At 40.7% G+C, this 14,943-nt stretch overlaps 1 protein-coding gene across 2 annotated transcripts in view; it reads left to right on the top strand.

Moving 5' to 3' along the window:
* Positions 1 to 12,919, top strand: part of LOC139449906 (E3 ubiquitin-protein ligase SH3RF3-like) — a 32,726-nt gene extending 19,807 nt beyond the window's left edge. For both annotated transcript variants that reach the window (XM_071231508.1, XM_071231505.1), the window contains 6 exons: positions 457 to 548; positions 1,159 to 1,326; positions 3,607 to 4,141; positions 7,016 to 7,212; positions 9,407 to 9,544; positions 11,565 to 12,919. In XM_071231508.1, the coding sequence (XP_071087609.1) occupies positions 457 to 548; positions 1,159 to 1,326; positions 3,607 to 4,141; positions 7,016 to 7,212; positions 9,407 to 9,544; positions 11,565 to 11,736 (1,302 nt within the window). In that variant the 3' untranslated portion in view covers positions 11,737 to 12,919. The remainder of the gene's footprint in view (positions 1 to 456; positions 549 to 1,158; positions 1,327 to 3,606; positions 4,142 to 7,015; positions 7,213 to 9,406; positions 9,545 to 11,564) is intronic.
* Positions 12,920 to 14,943: the final 2,024 nt, after the last annotated feature.

Raw genomic sequence — 14,943 nt, 5'->3', positions numbered from 1 at the left:
AAACCTCTGTCAGTCTACATTATGGGAGATCTACAATCGTATTGCATGTAGTGATTGATTGGTCGGTCGGTTGTAAATACGTAGCACCTTCACAACATGTTGCACAAGATAACCATTAAAGTCAGTCATTTAACATGATTATGTGTCAGATTACTTACCATTGCTATTGTTGCCTTACGACTGCATGAGTAGACATGCCTTACTATGTCATAGTAGAGTTATCTCCCTTCAATCAAACATCACTTCAACAGTACTCACCTGTCTAGCATGTAGAGATTATGCATGACATTATTAATATTTGTTAAAATGGAATAGTATTTAAAATTTGTCCCTAACATTTCTTACCAGATAACTTTTAACTTTATGACTTGGTGATATTCTTCTGATTATGTTCATATCAAACATCAAATTTCACGTCAAGGACAACGATCTGAGAGAAAAGTTACGCATTTTCAGGCGGGAACTGACCCATCTAGTGGATCTTCAACCACAACCACCGGCAGTGCAGGAGGAGACAACTCTGTTATGCCAAGTGGCCTCACACCAGTGTAAGTACTTTTGATGACCCCCAAGGCTCCTACACACAACCAAATGTTTTCCCATAGACTTCTATCATGTCTATAGTAATGGGGGTTTTTTGGTTGAAAAATACGAGGAAAAAAGTGTTCAACAGCCATTTCAAGGACATGTGCATAGCCTGGCTTAAAACTGCCATACAATCTCAAAACATGGCTAGCTTCCCAGCTCCTTTTCCAAGGAGCACCAAGCGCAGTTCGGAATTAATTGTACTTACCTGAAAATATCTGTAGTCACATTCGACACAAGTAAATTGGTGATGGTGTTAAGAGGTTTTTATTAATGTGTGGATGTAGAGTTAAGAACATCGAGATCTTACACAATGTCATCTCGGGTAGAAAAGGACTTCAGCAACCCATGCTTGCCGTAAAAAGCGGTTATGCTTGTCGTAAGAGGCAACTTGCGGGATCAGATGGTCAGATTCGCTGATGCATCTCATCATACCAATTTGCGTGGATCGATGCTCATGATGTCAATCACTGGATTGTCTGTCCAGACTTGATTATTTACAAACCGCTGTCATATAACTGGAATATAGCTGAGTTAAACTGCAAACAATAAAAGGTATGTGCGATGTTGCAGGTATGTCGCGACGTACAGCTACAAACCTCAGAAGGAAGATGAGCTGGAACTGAGGAAGGGTGATGGGTACACCGTGTCGGAGAAATGCCAGGATGGCTGGTACAAAGGCCAGTGTCTCAAAACAGGGAGTACAGGAGTGTTCCCTGGAAACTATGTACAGTTATACAGGTAACGCGGCACAAACTGCATCCCCCTTGCAGTCTAGTCTTACTTAGAGCATAGTCAAGGTAGACACTTAATACTGTAAAAAGCGACGTTTTGGTATAGATCCTTATACCGTTGTCAAGGAAGACTGAATGAGGGACTTAGTACAGAATATATATAGTAGGTGGAGGAATATCAGTAGAGGATTAAAAGTAACAACAACTGCATATATTAGTGGGATAACATAGGTAGGTGTTGACAACAAGGGGATGATACTGTGACAACACGATGGACAGAGAACACATAGGTGGAAGCCAATGGGACATGAAGCCAATTAAACAGGATAAGGGATTATTGCTTGATGAGTTCATAGTAGGCGGATGGGATGAAATAGCCTTGATCTCTGTTGATCGAAGGCTTGTGGCGGCGAATGTGGATTGCTTCTGTTAGTTTTCTTTTAGTGAAATCATGGAGGTTGTTGGAGAGGATTTGGACGTTGTCCAAGTTGATGTTGTGATCAGGACAGTTGTTGATATGGTCCGTGATGGCTGATTTACTGTCGGATTTAATGGTGGAGATTTTGTGCTCTTTCATTCTGGTGTTAATTGGGCCGGATGTTTCACCTACGTAAGATTGTCCACAGTTTCAGTCAATTTTGTAAACTACACCTTTAGGCTCTTGGGGTTTGGTTGTGTTCTTAGCAGGGTCTTGAGGGAGTTGGAGCTGGTGAAGTGGGTGTCGATGTTGGCTTGCTGTTTGAGGAGGCGGCTGATAATGTGGGAGGCTTTTCCTATGAACGGGAGGGCGATGTAGAGGGCGCTGATTCAGGTTTGAGGGGGGCAGGTCTGGGTGTGGGATGGAGTACAGAGGCGATGACTTTGTCGACGAGATTGGGTGGATAATTGTTGAGGTGGGTGAAGACTTGGCGGAGGTGTTCGATCTCAGGTTTGGATATGTTTAGAGCATAGTGACAGAAATGTGAAGAGGTTGTATCCTTGATTGTTCTGTAACACAAAACATCGTCACAATCAGCCAATATCAACACTTATGCTACCATCTTATCAATGAGTATCCAGCCAAAGCCTTAAAACATATCATCCAAATTAGACGTTAGCATAAATCTTTGGCCCAGTCCATTTGTGGGGACAGTCCGGTTTACAGTCTTGTACGTTTACCACAAATTATTCAAGCCTGTTACAACCTCAAGCTCTTTTTTATCTCCCGCAACGCATTTTGCATGGGGTATTAAAATTGACACCATTAGTTGCAAAATTTTGTTTCCGGGGAAGATGTTGACAACTGTACAACATTTCTTCACCAAAATTGGCACATAGATAGGTCTAGTGGTGAACTGCTGCCTTTTGAGAGTTTGGGATTTTCGAAGTGGGGGAAACTTTTCGTGTGTCTGTGACAACTATGACTTAGGCTGGAAATTCCAGTAGTGCTTGTTTAAGGAGCAGATCTTGACAACCGTACAATATTTCTTCATCCTACTTGGCACATAGATAGGTCTAGTGGTGAACTGGTGCCTTTTGATAGTTTGGGATTTCCAAATTTCCATGGCAACAAAATATATATGTATATAACTAGTTGACATATTCAAGACAAGTATTTACCATTGCGGGGGATATCGATGACTGTGTCCTGTTGTTGCTTTATGAGACCTTTGGGTTCGGTTGACTTTTTCTCCTACCCATTATGTTTCCCATTTCCTTTCTAATCGATGCACATGTATCCTGGGACTTCTGTTCAGTGGTGTATGGTTTGGTAGTTCAATGAACAATGTATGTGTTTCTCATGCTTTCTTAATAGTCAGCCTGGATACCTGCTGAACATATCTTGTATACAGGGATGAGAATCTTCCGCGGGTCCGCGAATTTCCACAAATTTTTGTGACCACAAATTTGTTAAATTCTGATGAACCCCCTATAAACACCCCCAAATTAAGGACCATGCTCCATTGACATGATTGAAAAGACATTCTCATCTCTTTGTATAAGATGAACCAGAATTCTACTTTAAAACCCACAAGATCTGTATATTTGGAGAAAATGTTTCTTACATAAGAAATTGTGTTATATTTACAGTATAAAAATTAGAAGTCACAAGACTGAAGATTAGAAAAAATCAACAATTTGTCAGCAAGCAAACAGGAACTCCTACTGTATTTGAATCTGTGGACCCCTTGACTTTCTTGCTTCATTTTGAGTTCGGTGACCAAGAATTAGTCTTATTCACCTTCATTCCTATTAACCCTTGTTTTACCTTCTTCTTTCCTACTCACTTAAACCTTTCACCTTCCAGGCACCAGAGTGCGTTCAAGCCAGTCAGTCCCAATGTGTTGAACATTCGAGCCCGAGCTCCTCAGACAAACTCCCATTCTTCTGCATCCTCTGACTCTAACAACATCACCAATCTCGACCTAGGGCGTACCTCTACTTCAAGCCAGTCCTTTCAGTCTAGCTCGAGCCAGTCAGCACCCCCACCTCTCCTCCCCCGAGCACCAAAGACTTACACCGCCTCTTCACCCTCCAGCGGCAGCCATTCCTCCAGGGCATCCAAAGCAGCAATCACAGTTCCACCTCCCGGGTACAACTCCTCCAGTTCTTCCAAGTCCAGTTGCCACGTCTCCGCTTCCAGCCAAGGGCCTGCTCACTCCACCACAACGGTTCATCTTCCCAAACGAGGTAGCCATTCCTCGTCTCCCAGCGGGGGGTGGAGCCCATCGAGCCTAGCTGCTATACACCATTCCATGTCAGCATCGACCAACATCACGCCCCCCAACGTTGTGTTGGGAGCCACGGGGGACAGCCATCACTCACACTCCAGTAAAGACAAGGTGAGGACATTTTGCTGTGAACTTGTATAATAATTGCATGGCTCCAGGCACAGTGCCTTATTTAATATGGGTTTGAGAAAATAGATGGGGCATGGGCCATGATGACGAGTGATCGTTGGAAAGATGTAACCACACTTTTAACAGAAACTTTATCTTTGTCTTGCATATGTATATAGACATGAGTACATATGAATTGCATATAAAAAATTGAAAATATTATTTAAAAGATTCCTAACTGTTTATTATTATGCTAACATGTTTACGTTATTCGGCAACAATCATACCAGGGAGCCACGTCCTGTCCTAGACTGGTTTACCTGACCTAGAGCGCTTGTGCTCCTTGCCTGCAACCGCTAGGAGGTGAAGGGCAGGGTACCAGTCTTGCTCTATCTATGTCGCTATGGGGCGGTCGGCTAGCCTAGTGGTTAAAGCGTTCGCTCGTCATGCCGAAGACCCGGGTTCGATTCCTGACATAGGTACAATGTGTGAAGCCCATTTCTGGTGTCCCCCGCCGTGATATTGCTGGAATATTGCTAAAAGCGGTGTAAAACCAAACTCGCTCACTCAATCACTCTATGTCGCTATGTGGGAAACGTTGACTCAATTGCCATGTAGCGAGATACTACTATATTGGCACTTTTGGACAGTGTGAATAATTGATGTGCCAGCTACAGGAGTAAACATATTAACATTTGGGAGGTATCTCTCATTGAGAAATCTGGTTCAGGGTTAAAATGAACGCACTCTCAAGGTTCTAGGTTTCTGTTTTACCAATATCTGCATGTGTACATGTGTAGATCTACTTCATCATGAAATAATATTACAACAATGTAGCTATTAGTTTGAAAAGATTAATTATGAAACAATATTAGTTCACATGATGAAGGAGTAAGCATATACTCCGAAACGTTGTGTTCCTCATACCGGTAATAAATGAAGCTGACATCCATAAATTTTCTTTCTTATGATGATTTACCATTTAAATTGTATATCCTGTTCTGTATGGCATTGTTTTATATGAAGGGATTAAGACTACTGTGTGTATTTTCTCCTAAATTTATCTGGAAATAGCAATCAGCTGTACACACATTTTCTCCCAGATCTACCTGTGATTCAGTTCAAAAATATACATCACTTCAATTAAGAATTTAAATGCAATGACCAGAAGAATTGTGTCTGAAACTACAGTAAATCTGGAAATTAATGCGTCTCCAAATTAATACAACTACTGACACCTAGCCAAAACTGCAACTTAATATCAATGAACCAACACCATTTCACTGATTGGTATGCGGGGGAGGAGCTGGACACGAGTGGGTGGAATTCTTGATCCCAGAAGTGATAACTCGACGGATGCCCATTGTGTAATTGCTATTGTTTGAATGACATTGTTATATACTTGTTACACACTGCTGCTCCATAAACCATGTTTGTGTTATTATTCAAGTTAGTATTTCCACTATCCAAAGTGTGCAGTGAGGCCGTCCTATTGTTGATAGTCATTTTGGAGACATAAATGCGAAGTTAATTAATGCGAGCAAAGGCCACCTGCAATTTTCGCATTTAATTCACGCTCATGTTAATATGAAGATATACAGTATTATCATATCAGGAATAATATATTGTCATGTTTATTTAGTTGCAGCTTTTGCTATATATATATATATATATATATATATATATATATAAAATAATAATAACCGCCTGTCCATCTGTATTCCGTTTTTGGAGCAGAACTCCTACACTGTTGAATATTTCTTGTTGAAACTTGCTATGCAGATCAGTCTAGTGGTGAACTAGTGCCTTTTGATGATTTGGGATATTAAAAAAAATACTGAACAACATTATCTTTTTCTTCACTAAACTGAAGGTATCCAAGGACAATGAAAAAAGTGGGATACAAGTAGGCAAACTCCATTTTCAGGGTGCACCAAAACGACAGTTAAACCCTACCTTCAGTATGAACCTGTTACTGTGCATTATCAAGAAGCTGATGCAACAATTAGCCCTACAGTCCATACAAACCTATCATTGTGTATTATAAACAAGTTAGCCCACAATCTGTATAAACCTGTTACTGTGCATTATCAACAGTTAAACCCTACCTTCAGTATAAACCTGTTACTGTGCATTATCAAGAAGCTGATGCAACAATTAGCCCTACAGTCCATACAAACCTATCATTGTGTATTATAAACAAGTTAGCCCTACCATCAGTATAAACCTGTTACTGTGCATTATCAACAGTTAAACCCTACCCTCAGTATAAACCTGTGCATTATCAAGGTGAGGTGAAATGGGGTTTAACGTCGCGTCCAAGATTATTGCACTTATATAGCGACGTGCATGTACATGTACGTGTGTGTGTTTGTGTGGCTGCTTGTACTAGTCCGGACTGATGCCGATTTATAGTGCTAGCTCACTGAGATACCATGCTGCAGTTTAACATGAATACCCCACTCAGACACAGTATACTGACTCCGAGCCGACCAGTCCTTGTTTTAGCCCCTTAATGCCGAGCGCCAGACAGGGTAACAGCAAGTACCATCTTTTAACGTCTTTTGGTATGACACGGCCGGGGATCGAACCTCGGACCTTCCACTCTCCGGGCGGACGCTCTACCACTAGACCACGGAGGCGGTCGCATTATCAAGAAGCTGATGCAACAATTAGCCCTACAGTCCATACAAACCTGTCAGTGTATTATAAACAAGTTAGCCCTACCATCTGTATAAACCTGTTACTGTGCATTATCAACAGTTAAACCCTACCTTCAGTATAAACCTGTTACTGTGCATTATCAACAGTTAAACCCTACCCTCAGTATAAACCTGTTACTGTGCATTATCAAAAATAAACTGTCTGACTTTACAGAAGGAGAAGAAGGAGAAGCATGACAAGCATGACAAGCACGACAAGCACGACAAAGATCTGAAGGATCACAAGGAACGGAAGGACAAGGAGAAGAAAAGTCTCGTTAAACGACTTGCCAGTAAAAGTAAAAAATCAAAATCCCCAGGCGATGATGGTGAAACCTCTGCACTGCTGGAAGGGTCTGTAACGCATGTCAGGTAATTGTTTTGGTCCTGGACATAAATGTTGACAGTTTTCGTACAGAGAAAGGCAGTGTTAGTATAGAGATTCCAGGGTAGAATATCTATCACAATAACGATATCTCACCATCTTCAATAAGAAAATATAAACACTACTTTTCAAGAACTTATTACCCAACTTACCTTACTGTTTGTGTATATTTCAAATAGGAATCCTTACAGTCAGTGTTACGTCTCCTCTTACACATGATTATAGTGTTACGTCACCACTTACACATGATTATAGTGTTACCTCACCTCTTACACATGATTATAGTGTTACGTCACCTCTTACACATGATTATAGTGTTACGTCACCTCTTACACATGATTATAGTGTTACGTCACCTCTTACACATGATTATTGTGTTACGTCACCTCTTACACATGAATATAGTGTTACGTCACCTCTTACACATGAATATAGTGTAACGTCACCTCTTACACATGAATATAGTGTTACATCACCTCTTACACATGAATATAGTGTTACATCACCTCTTACACATGATTATAGTGTTACGTCTCCTCTTACACATGATTATAGTGTTACGTCTCCTCTTACACATGATTATAGTGTTATGTCACCTCTTACACTTGATTAAAGTGTTACGTCACCTCTTACACATGATTATAGTGTTACGTCTCCTCTTACACATGATTATAGTGTTACGTCACCTCTTACACATGATTATAGTGTTACGTCACCTCTTACACATGAATATAGTGTTACGTCTCCTCTTACACATGATTATAGTGTTATGTCACCTCTTACACTTGATTAAAGTGTTACATCACCTCTTACACATGATTAAAGTGTTACATCACCTCTTACACATGATTATAGTGTTACGTCACTTCTTACACATGATTATAGTGTTACGTCTCCTCTTACACATGATTATAGTGTTATGTCACCTCTTACACTTGATTAAAGTGTTACGTCCCCTCTTACACATGATTATAGTGTTACGTCCCCTCTTACACATGATTATAGTGTTACGTCACCTCTTACACATGATTATAGTGTTACGTCACCTCTTACACATGAATATAGTGTTACGTCTCCTCTTACACATGATTATAGTGTTATGTCACCTCTTACACTTGATTAAAGTGTTACATCACCTCTTACACATGATTAAAGTGTTACATCACCTCTTACACATGATTATAGTGTTACGTCACTTCTTACACATGATTATAGTGTTACGTCTCCTCTTACACATGATTAAAGTGATTTCTCATACCACATGCCTGAATGATGAGAGATCTGATTGGTTCACATGATCTTGATAAAATGCTATGTGTATCCCACCTTGGAGAGAAATAACTTTCTCAGCGGGAGAATAAATGCCTTATACCCCTACACAACAAAAGAGGCTGCACATGGATTTCTGAGAGGGAGAATAAATCCTATTGTTGCAGTCTCTCGGGGTACATGTGGTTTTATGCATCCCTCCGGCTAGTGGTATAAAACCAGGCATGGGACGTGCTACAACTTATAATGTCACCTGTTACGTGGACAATTACTGTTAACTGTGTAATTGACTTGTTTTACATGGAGTCTTCTTTGATTCACTAAATGATTAACCTGGTGCTGATAACATAGAAGAACAATATTTCTATATCCTTTAGCCAACTGTATGAGAGGTGATCCAAAAGTTGGATTGTAGATGTCATTTCAAAGTCAAAATGTCAAATTCTCTCAGAGATGTGTCCTATTGAGTCAGCGTGTCTCCAGTTGTGTCAGTGTGTGTCAAAATGTGTCCTATTGTGTCAGCAAGTGTCTGATTGTGTCAATTTCTCTCAGATTGTGTCAATTTCTCTCAGATTGTGTCAAATGTGTCCTATTGTGTCAGCAAGTGTCTGATTGTGTCAATTTCTCTCAGATTGTGTCAAATTCTCTCAGATTGTGTCAATTTCTCTCAGATTGTGTCAAATGTGTCCTATTGTGTCAGCAAGTGTCTGATTGTGTCAATTTCTTTCAGATTGTGTCAATTTCTCTCAGACTGTGTCAAAATGTGTCTTATCAAAATGTGTTATTGTGTCATCAAGTGTCAGATAATGTGTACACATGTCAGACTGTGTCAAATCGTGTGAAATAGTGAGAGATATGCAGGATAAATGTGTGAAGTAAATCCCAGCATTAAGGAAGTTTGTTTGTGGCCAGGTCGGGGTCGTACCCGTCGGCTGAGAGTGGAGCTGGGGCATCAGGTGACAGCAGTCAGCACAAGAAGACGGGGTCCTTCGACTCCGCCTCCCCACCCCCATCCAAGCCGAGCAGACCCAAACCGCTGGCCAGAGAAAAGTAAGTGCAGGGTCACCCTGACTGATGCAAGAAGCCAAGTTAGTATGTGGTCATATATTATGTTGGACACAATAGAGTGTCACATTGTATTTTTGTGGGGTCCACGGCTAGCCCCCATCATCTAAGGCATCAGAGTTTGTTGTGCAGATTTGTGTCCCTTAGGCATGACAGAATCATTATTGTGGTTTGAATCCCAGGTTTGCCTTGATTATCATTTTTGGTTTGTCTTTACCAAGCAGGGTGCAGTTTTCAACAAATGAAGAAACAAACATCAAAGTAATTTATGCAATATGCGGGTGTATGAGGGGTTGCTGAAAAGTTCTGAGCCTAACTGTGTTGGCCTGCATTGATGGAGTTGGCTTTGAATTGTTTATCAACATGGTCACCTCCTAGACCCACACACATCTGCTGCTGGTGTAGAAGGTTTCCTCCTGGTGGTGTAGAAAGTCCTCCACAGCAGACATATCACCATCATTTGCATAATGCTTGCCAGAGAGTTCTTTCTGTAAATTTGAGACAAGTGGTAGAGTGTCTGACCGCAGAGCGGAGCCTATTGGGGATAAAACAAGGACTGGATGGTTTGGAGTCAGTATACTGTGTCCGAAGGGGGTATTCATGTTAAACTGCAGCATGGTATCTCCGTGGGCTAGCACTATAAAATCGACATTAGTCCGGACTAGTACAAGCAACCTCACACACGTGCATGCAAGTTGCTATATAAATGCAATAATTTTGAATGCTATGTTAAACCCCATTTCACTTCACCACCTTCTATAAATTAAGGAAGAGGTTAAGGTCATGCATTGCAGACACGGTGACAACAGACTTGTGCATTGTCCTATTGGAAGAACACACCTTCAGTGAGTTGTCCACGATGTTTAGCCTTGATATCCATGTAGTTGCCTAAGCAGATTAGCATTATATCAGACATTAATGGTCTGAGCTTTTGGGAGGTAGTCCACCAGTAGGATTCTTTTAGATTCCCAGAATCACCTTGCCAGCTGTCGGTACAGACTTTGCCTTCTTCATCGGAGAGGACGTTAGATGTTTCCACTGCTTTGGCTGTTTTTTAGTCTGGCTGATAGGAGGTGAACCCAAGACTCATCCATGGTTACAAATCACTCAACAATATGATATGGGTCCACTTCAAAACAAAGTAAAGTTTCATGAGATCAGATCAGATCAGGAGTCAGATGTCTTTGAACTCAGCATGCTGAAACCTTTGTATGCCCAGTTCATTCCTCCGAATATTCACAACTCTCTCATGAGAGATGCCTTCTGTATTGGCTATATGACAAGTGGTGAGTCGTCGATTAGCCATGGTCATATGTATTTCATCAACGGCATCTTAGTGGTGGCAGTTGAAGGTCTTCTTGATCCTGAATCATCTTCACTGCTCTCTTCCTCTCTTACCCTTGAAGATCTGGGGTAGAATAGGTTTTCAGCAACCCAAGCTTGTCGTAAGGGGCGACTTACGGGATCGGTTGGTCAGGCTCACTGACATGGTTGGTATGTGTCATCTTATCCCAATTGCGTGGATCGATGCTCATGATGTCATCATTATGAAGTGCATTCATAATGAGCCAGATGTCCATAGCGCGGTCAATGGATCAGTGTGCACTCAATTTTCATTCTCAGCTCCCTGGGGAGTATACAACCCAAGCAGCCCGTGAGTCTCCTTCACAAATATGCTAATGTAGTTTTGTATTATGTAAGCAATAATATACTTAATACATGCACACTGTTAATGATGTACTATACATGCTTCAAAGTTAGGCTCAAACCTTTTCAGCCACCTCTTGTACATAATGGAAAATACCAATGTGTTTGTTCCAATTTGCTGTTGTTGGGACGGCAGTTTGTTGTCCGTTCCAGACTCATGTCTAACCAGGACAATGCTTATGGTTTTGGTACCCATTTCTGGCCAAGGCGGTGAGATTGTAATTTGTGCGAAACAGGGACATTGTCTGTGGTTTGAATGTTTTTGAAAAGAGTGCAGATTGTTTCATTCTTGTTGTAGGTACCGGTGCATCGTGCCATACCCTCCCCAGACAGATCATGAACTGGACCTTCAGTGTGGTGACATTGTGTATGTGCACAAGAAACGCGAGGATGGCTGGTTTAAAGGAACACTCTCTCGGAACAGCAAGACAGGATTGTTTCCAGGAAGCTTTGTAGAAAAGTGTGAATAGACACATCAAAAGTGGACAGTTTTATATTGAGAGATTTTTAATACAATATCTGTTAACAAACAGATTGCACATTTTAAAGCAGTGAGCTGTTGCTTTGACTTTGCTGCAGAAGAAGCTGTAGAGTTGATAGCCATATTCGACTAAGCTGCTTTTCTATTGGTTGCCAGTAGGTTGCCCTCTGTGACCAGTATTGTGATTGGGTGCAGTCTGTGTATACTGAGTTCTGAATGGCTGCATCCAGTTTGATGTTGTGGCCTTGCTTCAGACAGACTTTATTCATGATCATATCATCTCACCAGTATCACCGATCACATGACCTTTCTGCACTTAGGATAGCACTTGATTCGGGTTTCAACATCGCTTCTGACTTTTGTTTCAGAATGGATGGGGTGCTTCAACTGAGGAGGGATTTCAGTTCTGTAATGATTGTTTAATGGCGATGATCAACCATGTTTAGAAGTAATCAAAATTATGTTATCAAAAATGACTATTATCCATTTTCTAAACTGGTCTTTTTTTTATTTATTATTTCATTATTATTACCAAGTTTTGTTTGAGATTTACCAGTACATCTATTTTCATATTTTTGTGAATCTGTTAATCAATTGTGTTTAGTTTCACTGACTTCTGTTAATTTAACTCCCTCATGCATATTTCTGGCTGATTCTTTGACATCAAAATCAGCACAAATAAATAATTCACTGTTTGTTTGAAGATTCCTCCTACATTTATCAAGTGTCCTCAGATTAAGCAATCTCATTAAAATCAGATCTTAGTTCTGGCTATTGCTAAACAAAGATCTGAGGACATCCCATTACGGGTCACAACAGAATGACCTTTCATCCGACCAATCAAAGCGTCGCTTACCAGATCATGAAAGTGACTGTCAGAATGTGTTTCTGATCATGCAACCTCGAAAATGTTAACAAGGGGTATCCTGAACGACAGTAACGGCCTGTACGACTGAATCCGTCAAAATTATCGTCTATCTCTCACTTCCGTAGGATAAATATTTGAACAGAGGAGGCATTGTACAGTACGTGGGAAGCACTGCCATACAATCTCAACCATATATTAGACATTCCGGAATGTTCGTTTGTTCAGTTTTCAAAATTTTAATTGAGAACTGTGTCAACATATTTTTCAAGCGTAGTCTGAAATGGAAACCTCCAGGTTGAAACGAGTGCCGCAAAGCTCGAGAAAGCTGCTTTCTAATTGGCTGGTGTCAAAGTTTGCGAAAGGTCATTCTGACGTGTCCCGTAATGGGATGTCCTCAGATCTTTGTTTAGCGGCAACGAGAACTTAAATCTGATTTTAATGAGATTGCAGATTAAGCAATCATTGATTTATTTGCCAGTTGTGTGTTGTAGGATCAAGTGGTATTCTGATATATCACCATGATGGGCAATAGTACTCACTCCGGACTGAACTCTGTGGGGAGTATACATAGCCATGAACTCTCTAGGTCTGCATGCAGCACATCGTCCCTCTTCCTCCTGAAGCCTCTGTGGTTTGGGTGTAATAATAAAAACATACAAGATCAGAGTTCTGCACATGTCAGTCACTGAGATGTCAAATTCACCAGTGCTACAGAGTAACCCTTGTTTTGCAAATATGTCACTAATTTCTGTCTCTTTTGTTCTGTGATGGTCAACAAAAAGGGAGGTTTACATTTAACATTTGCCACTAGACACCCAGTCTATCTTGACTTTAGGATCACTGGTCTTGATGACTGGCAATTGTCAAGTGGTCCAGCATATTTGTAGAACTGTTAGTATTGTACCTAAGTACTCAGTTGCATGACATGCCAGTGCTAGACCAAGCACTGGTGTTACCTGGGGGTCTGCCTTGTTTCAAGCCTGTGATGTGGCTGATCTGATATTGCAGAATAAAACAGGTGAAAGATTTATTCCAGCAAAACTGCATTTACATTCACTCACTGACTGACTGCACCCAAATGATGCATTCTGACAATCAGGAATTCATGTGTGGTACAAGGTTTTGTATAGTGATTTTAAATCGAAAATTTAGCATTTATGTGGAAAAGCATATTGTGTTAGATATGTTGTAGAACAACCTCATTATTATTACACCCGTACCACATTGTTCAACTGATGTTACCCTCTTGAAGTGAAAGGCATTGTTCAACTGATCTTACTCTCTTGAAGTGAGAATCTTGAAAGACTGTTTGTTCAACTGGTTTTTCTCTGTTGAAGTGAGAGGCATTGTTCAACTGATGTTACTCTCTTGAAGTGAGAGGCATTGTTCAACTGATCTTACTCTCTTGAAGTGAGAATCTTGAAAGACTGTTTGTTCAACTTGTTTTTCTCTGTTGAAGTGAGAGGCATTGTTCAACTGATGTTACTCTCTTGAAGTGAAAGGCATTGTTCAACTGATCTTACTCTCTTGAAGTGAGAATCTTGAAAGACTGTTTGACTAAGGCAACACTGCCACTGTCAATATACATGTAACTCACTCATGGAAGTATTAACATAATACTTATTTATGCCTCACATTGTTTCATATGGCTCAGACTGGACCACCATCTTGGAGGGTTATTGTATTGTCCATTGCTGACATTGTTGGAGAAGGACTTACCCCCTTGCATGTCCAAGATAAATCGTCACAGACTGAAATGTTCATGATGTTGATACTATGTTAAAGTTTATTGTTAGAATTTGTGCAGTGAGATCTTAGGCTACATCCATGTTTAGCAAGGCGTATATCCTGCAGTGAGATCTTAGGCTACATCTGTGTTTAGAAAATTGTATATCCTGCAGTGAGATCGTAAGTTACATACAGTTTAGCAAGGCGTATATCCTGCAGTGAGATCGTAAGTTACATACAGTTTAGCAAGGCGTATATCCTGCAGTGAGATCTTAGACTACATCTGTGTTTAGCAAATTGTATATCCTGCAGTGAGATCGTAAGTTACTTACAGTTTAGCAAGGCGTATATCCTGCAGTGAGATCGTAAGTTACATACAGTTTAGCAAGGCGTATATCCTGCAGTGAGATCTTAGACTACATCCGTGTTTAGCAAATTGTATATCCTGCAGTGAGATCGTAAGTTACTTACAGTTTAGCAAGGCGTATATCCTGCAGTGAGATCGTAAGTTACATACAGTTTAGCAAGGCGTATATCCTGCAGTGAGATCGTAAGTTACATACAGTTTAGCAAGGCGTATATCCTGCAGTGAGATCGTAA

This window comes from Haliotis cracherodii, unplaced genomic scaffold, assembly GCF_022045235.1.
Source record: "Haliotis cracherodii isolate W230 unplaced genomic scaffold, xgHalCrac1.p SCAF_8, whole genome shotgun sequence".
NCBI lineage: Eukaryota > Metazoa > Mollusca > Gastropoda > Lepetellida > Haliotidae > Haliotis > Haliotis cracherodii.
The sequence above is the reverse complement of the archived record's forward strand: the minus strand, read 5'-3'. Positions and strand labels throughout refer to the sequence as shown.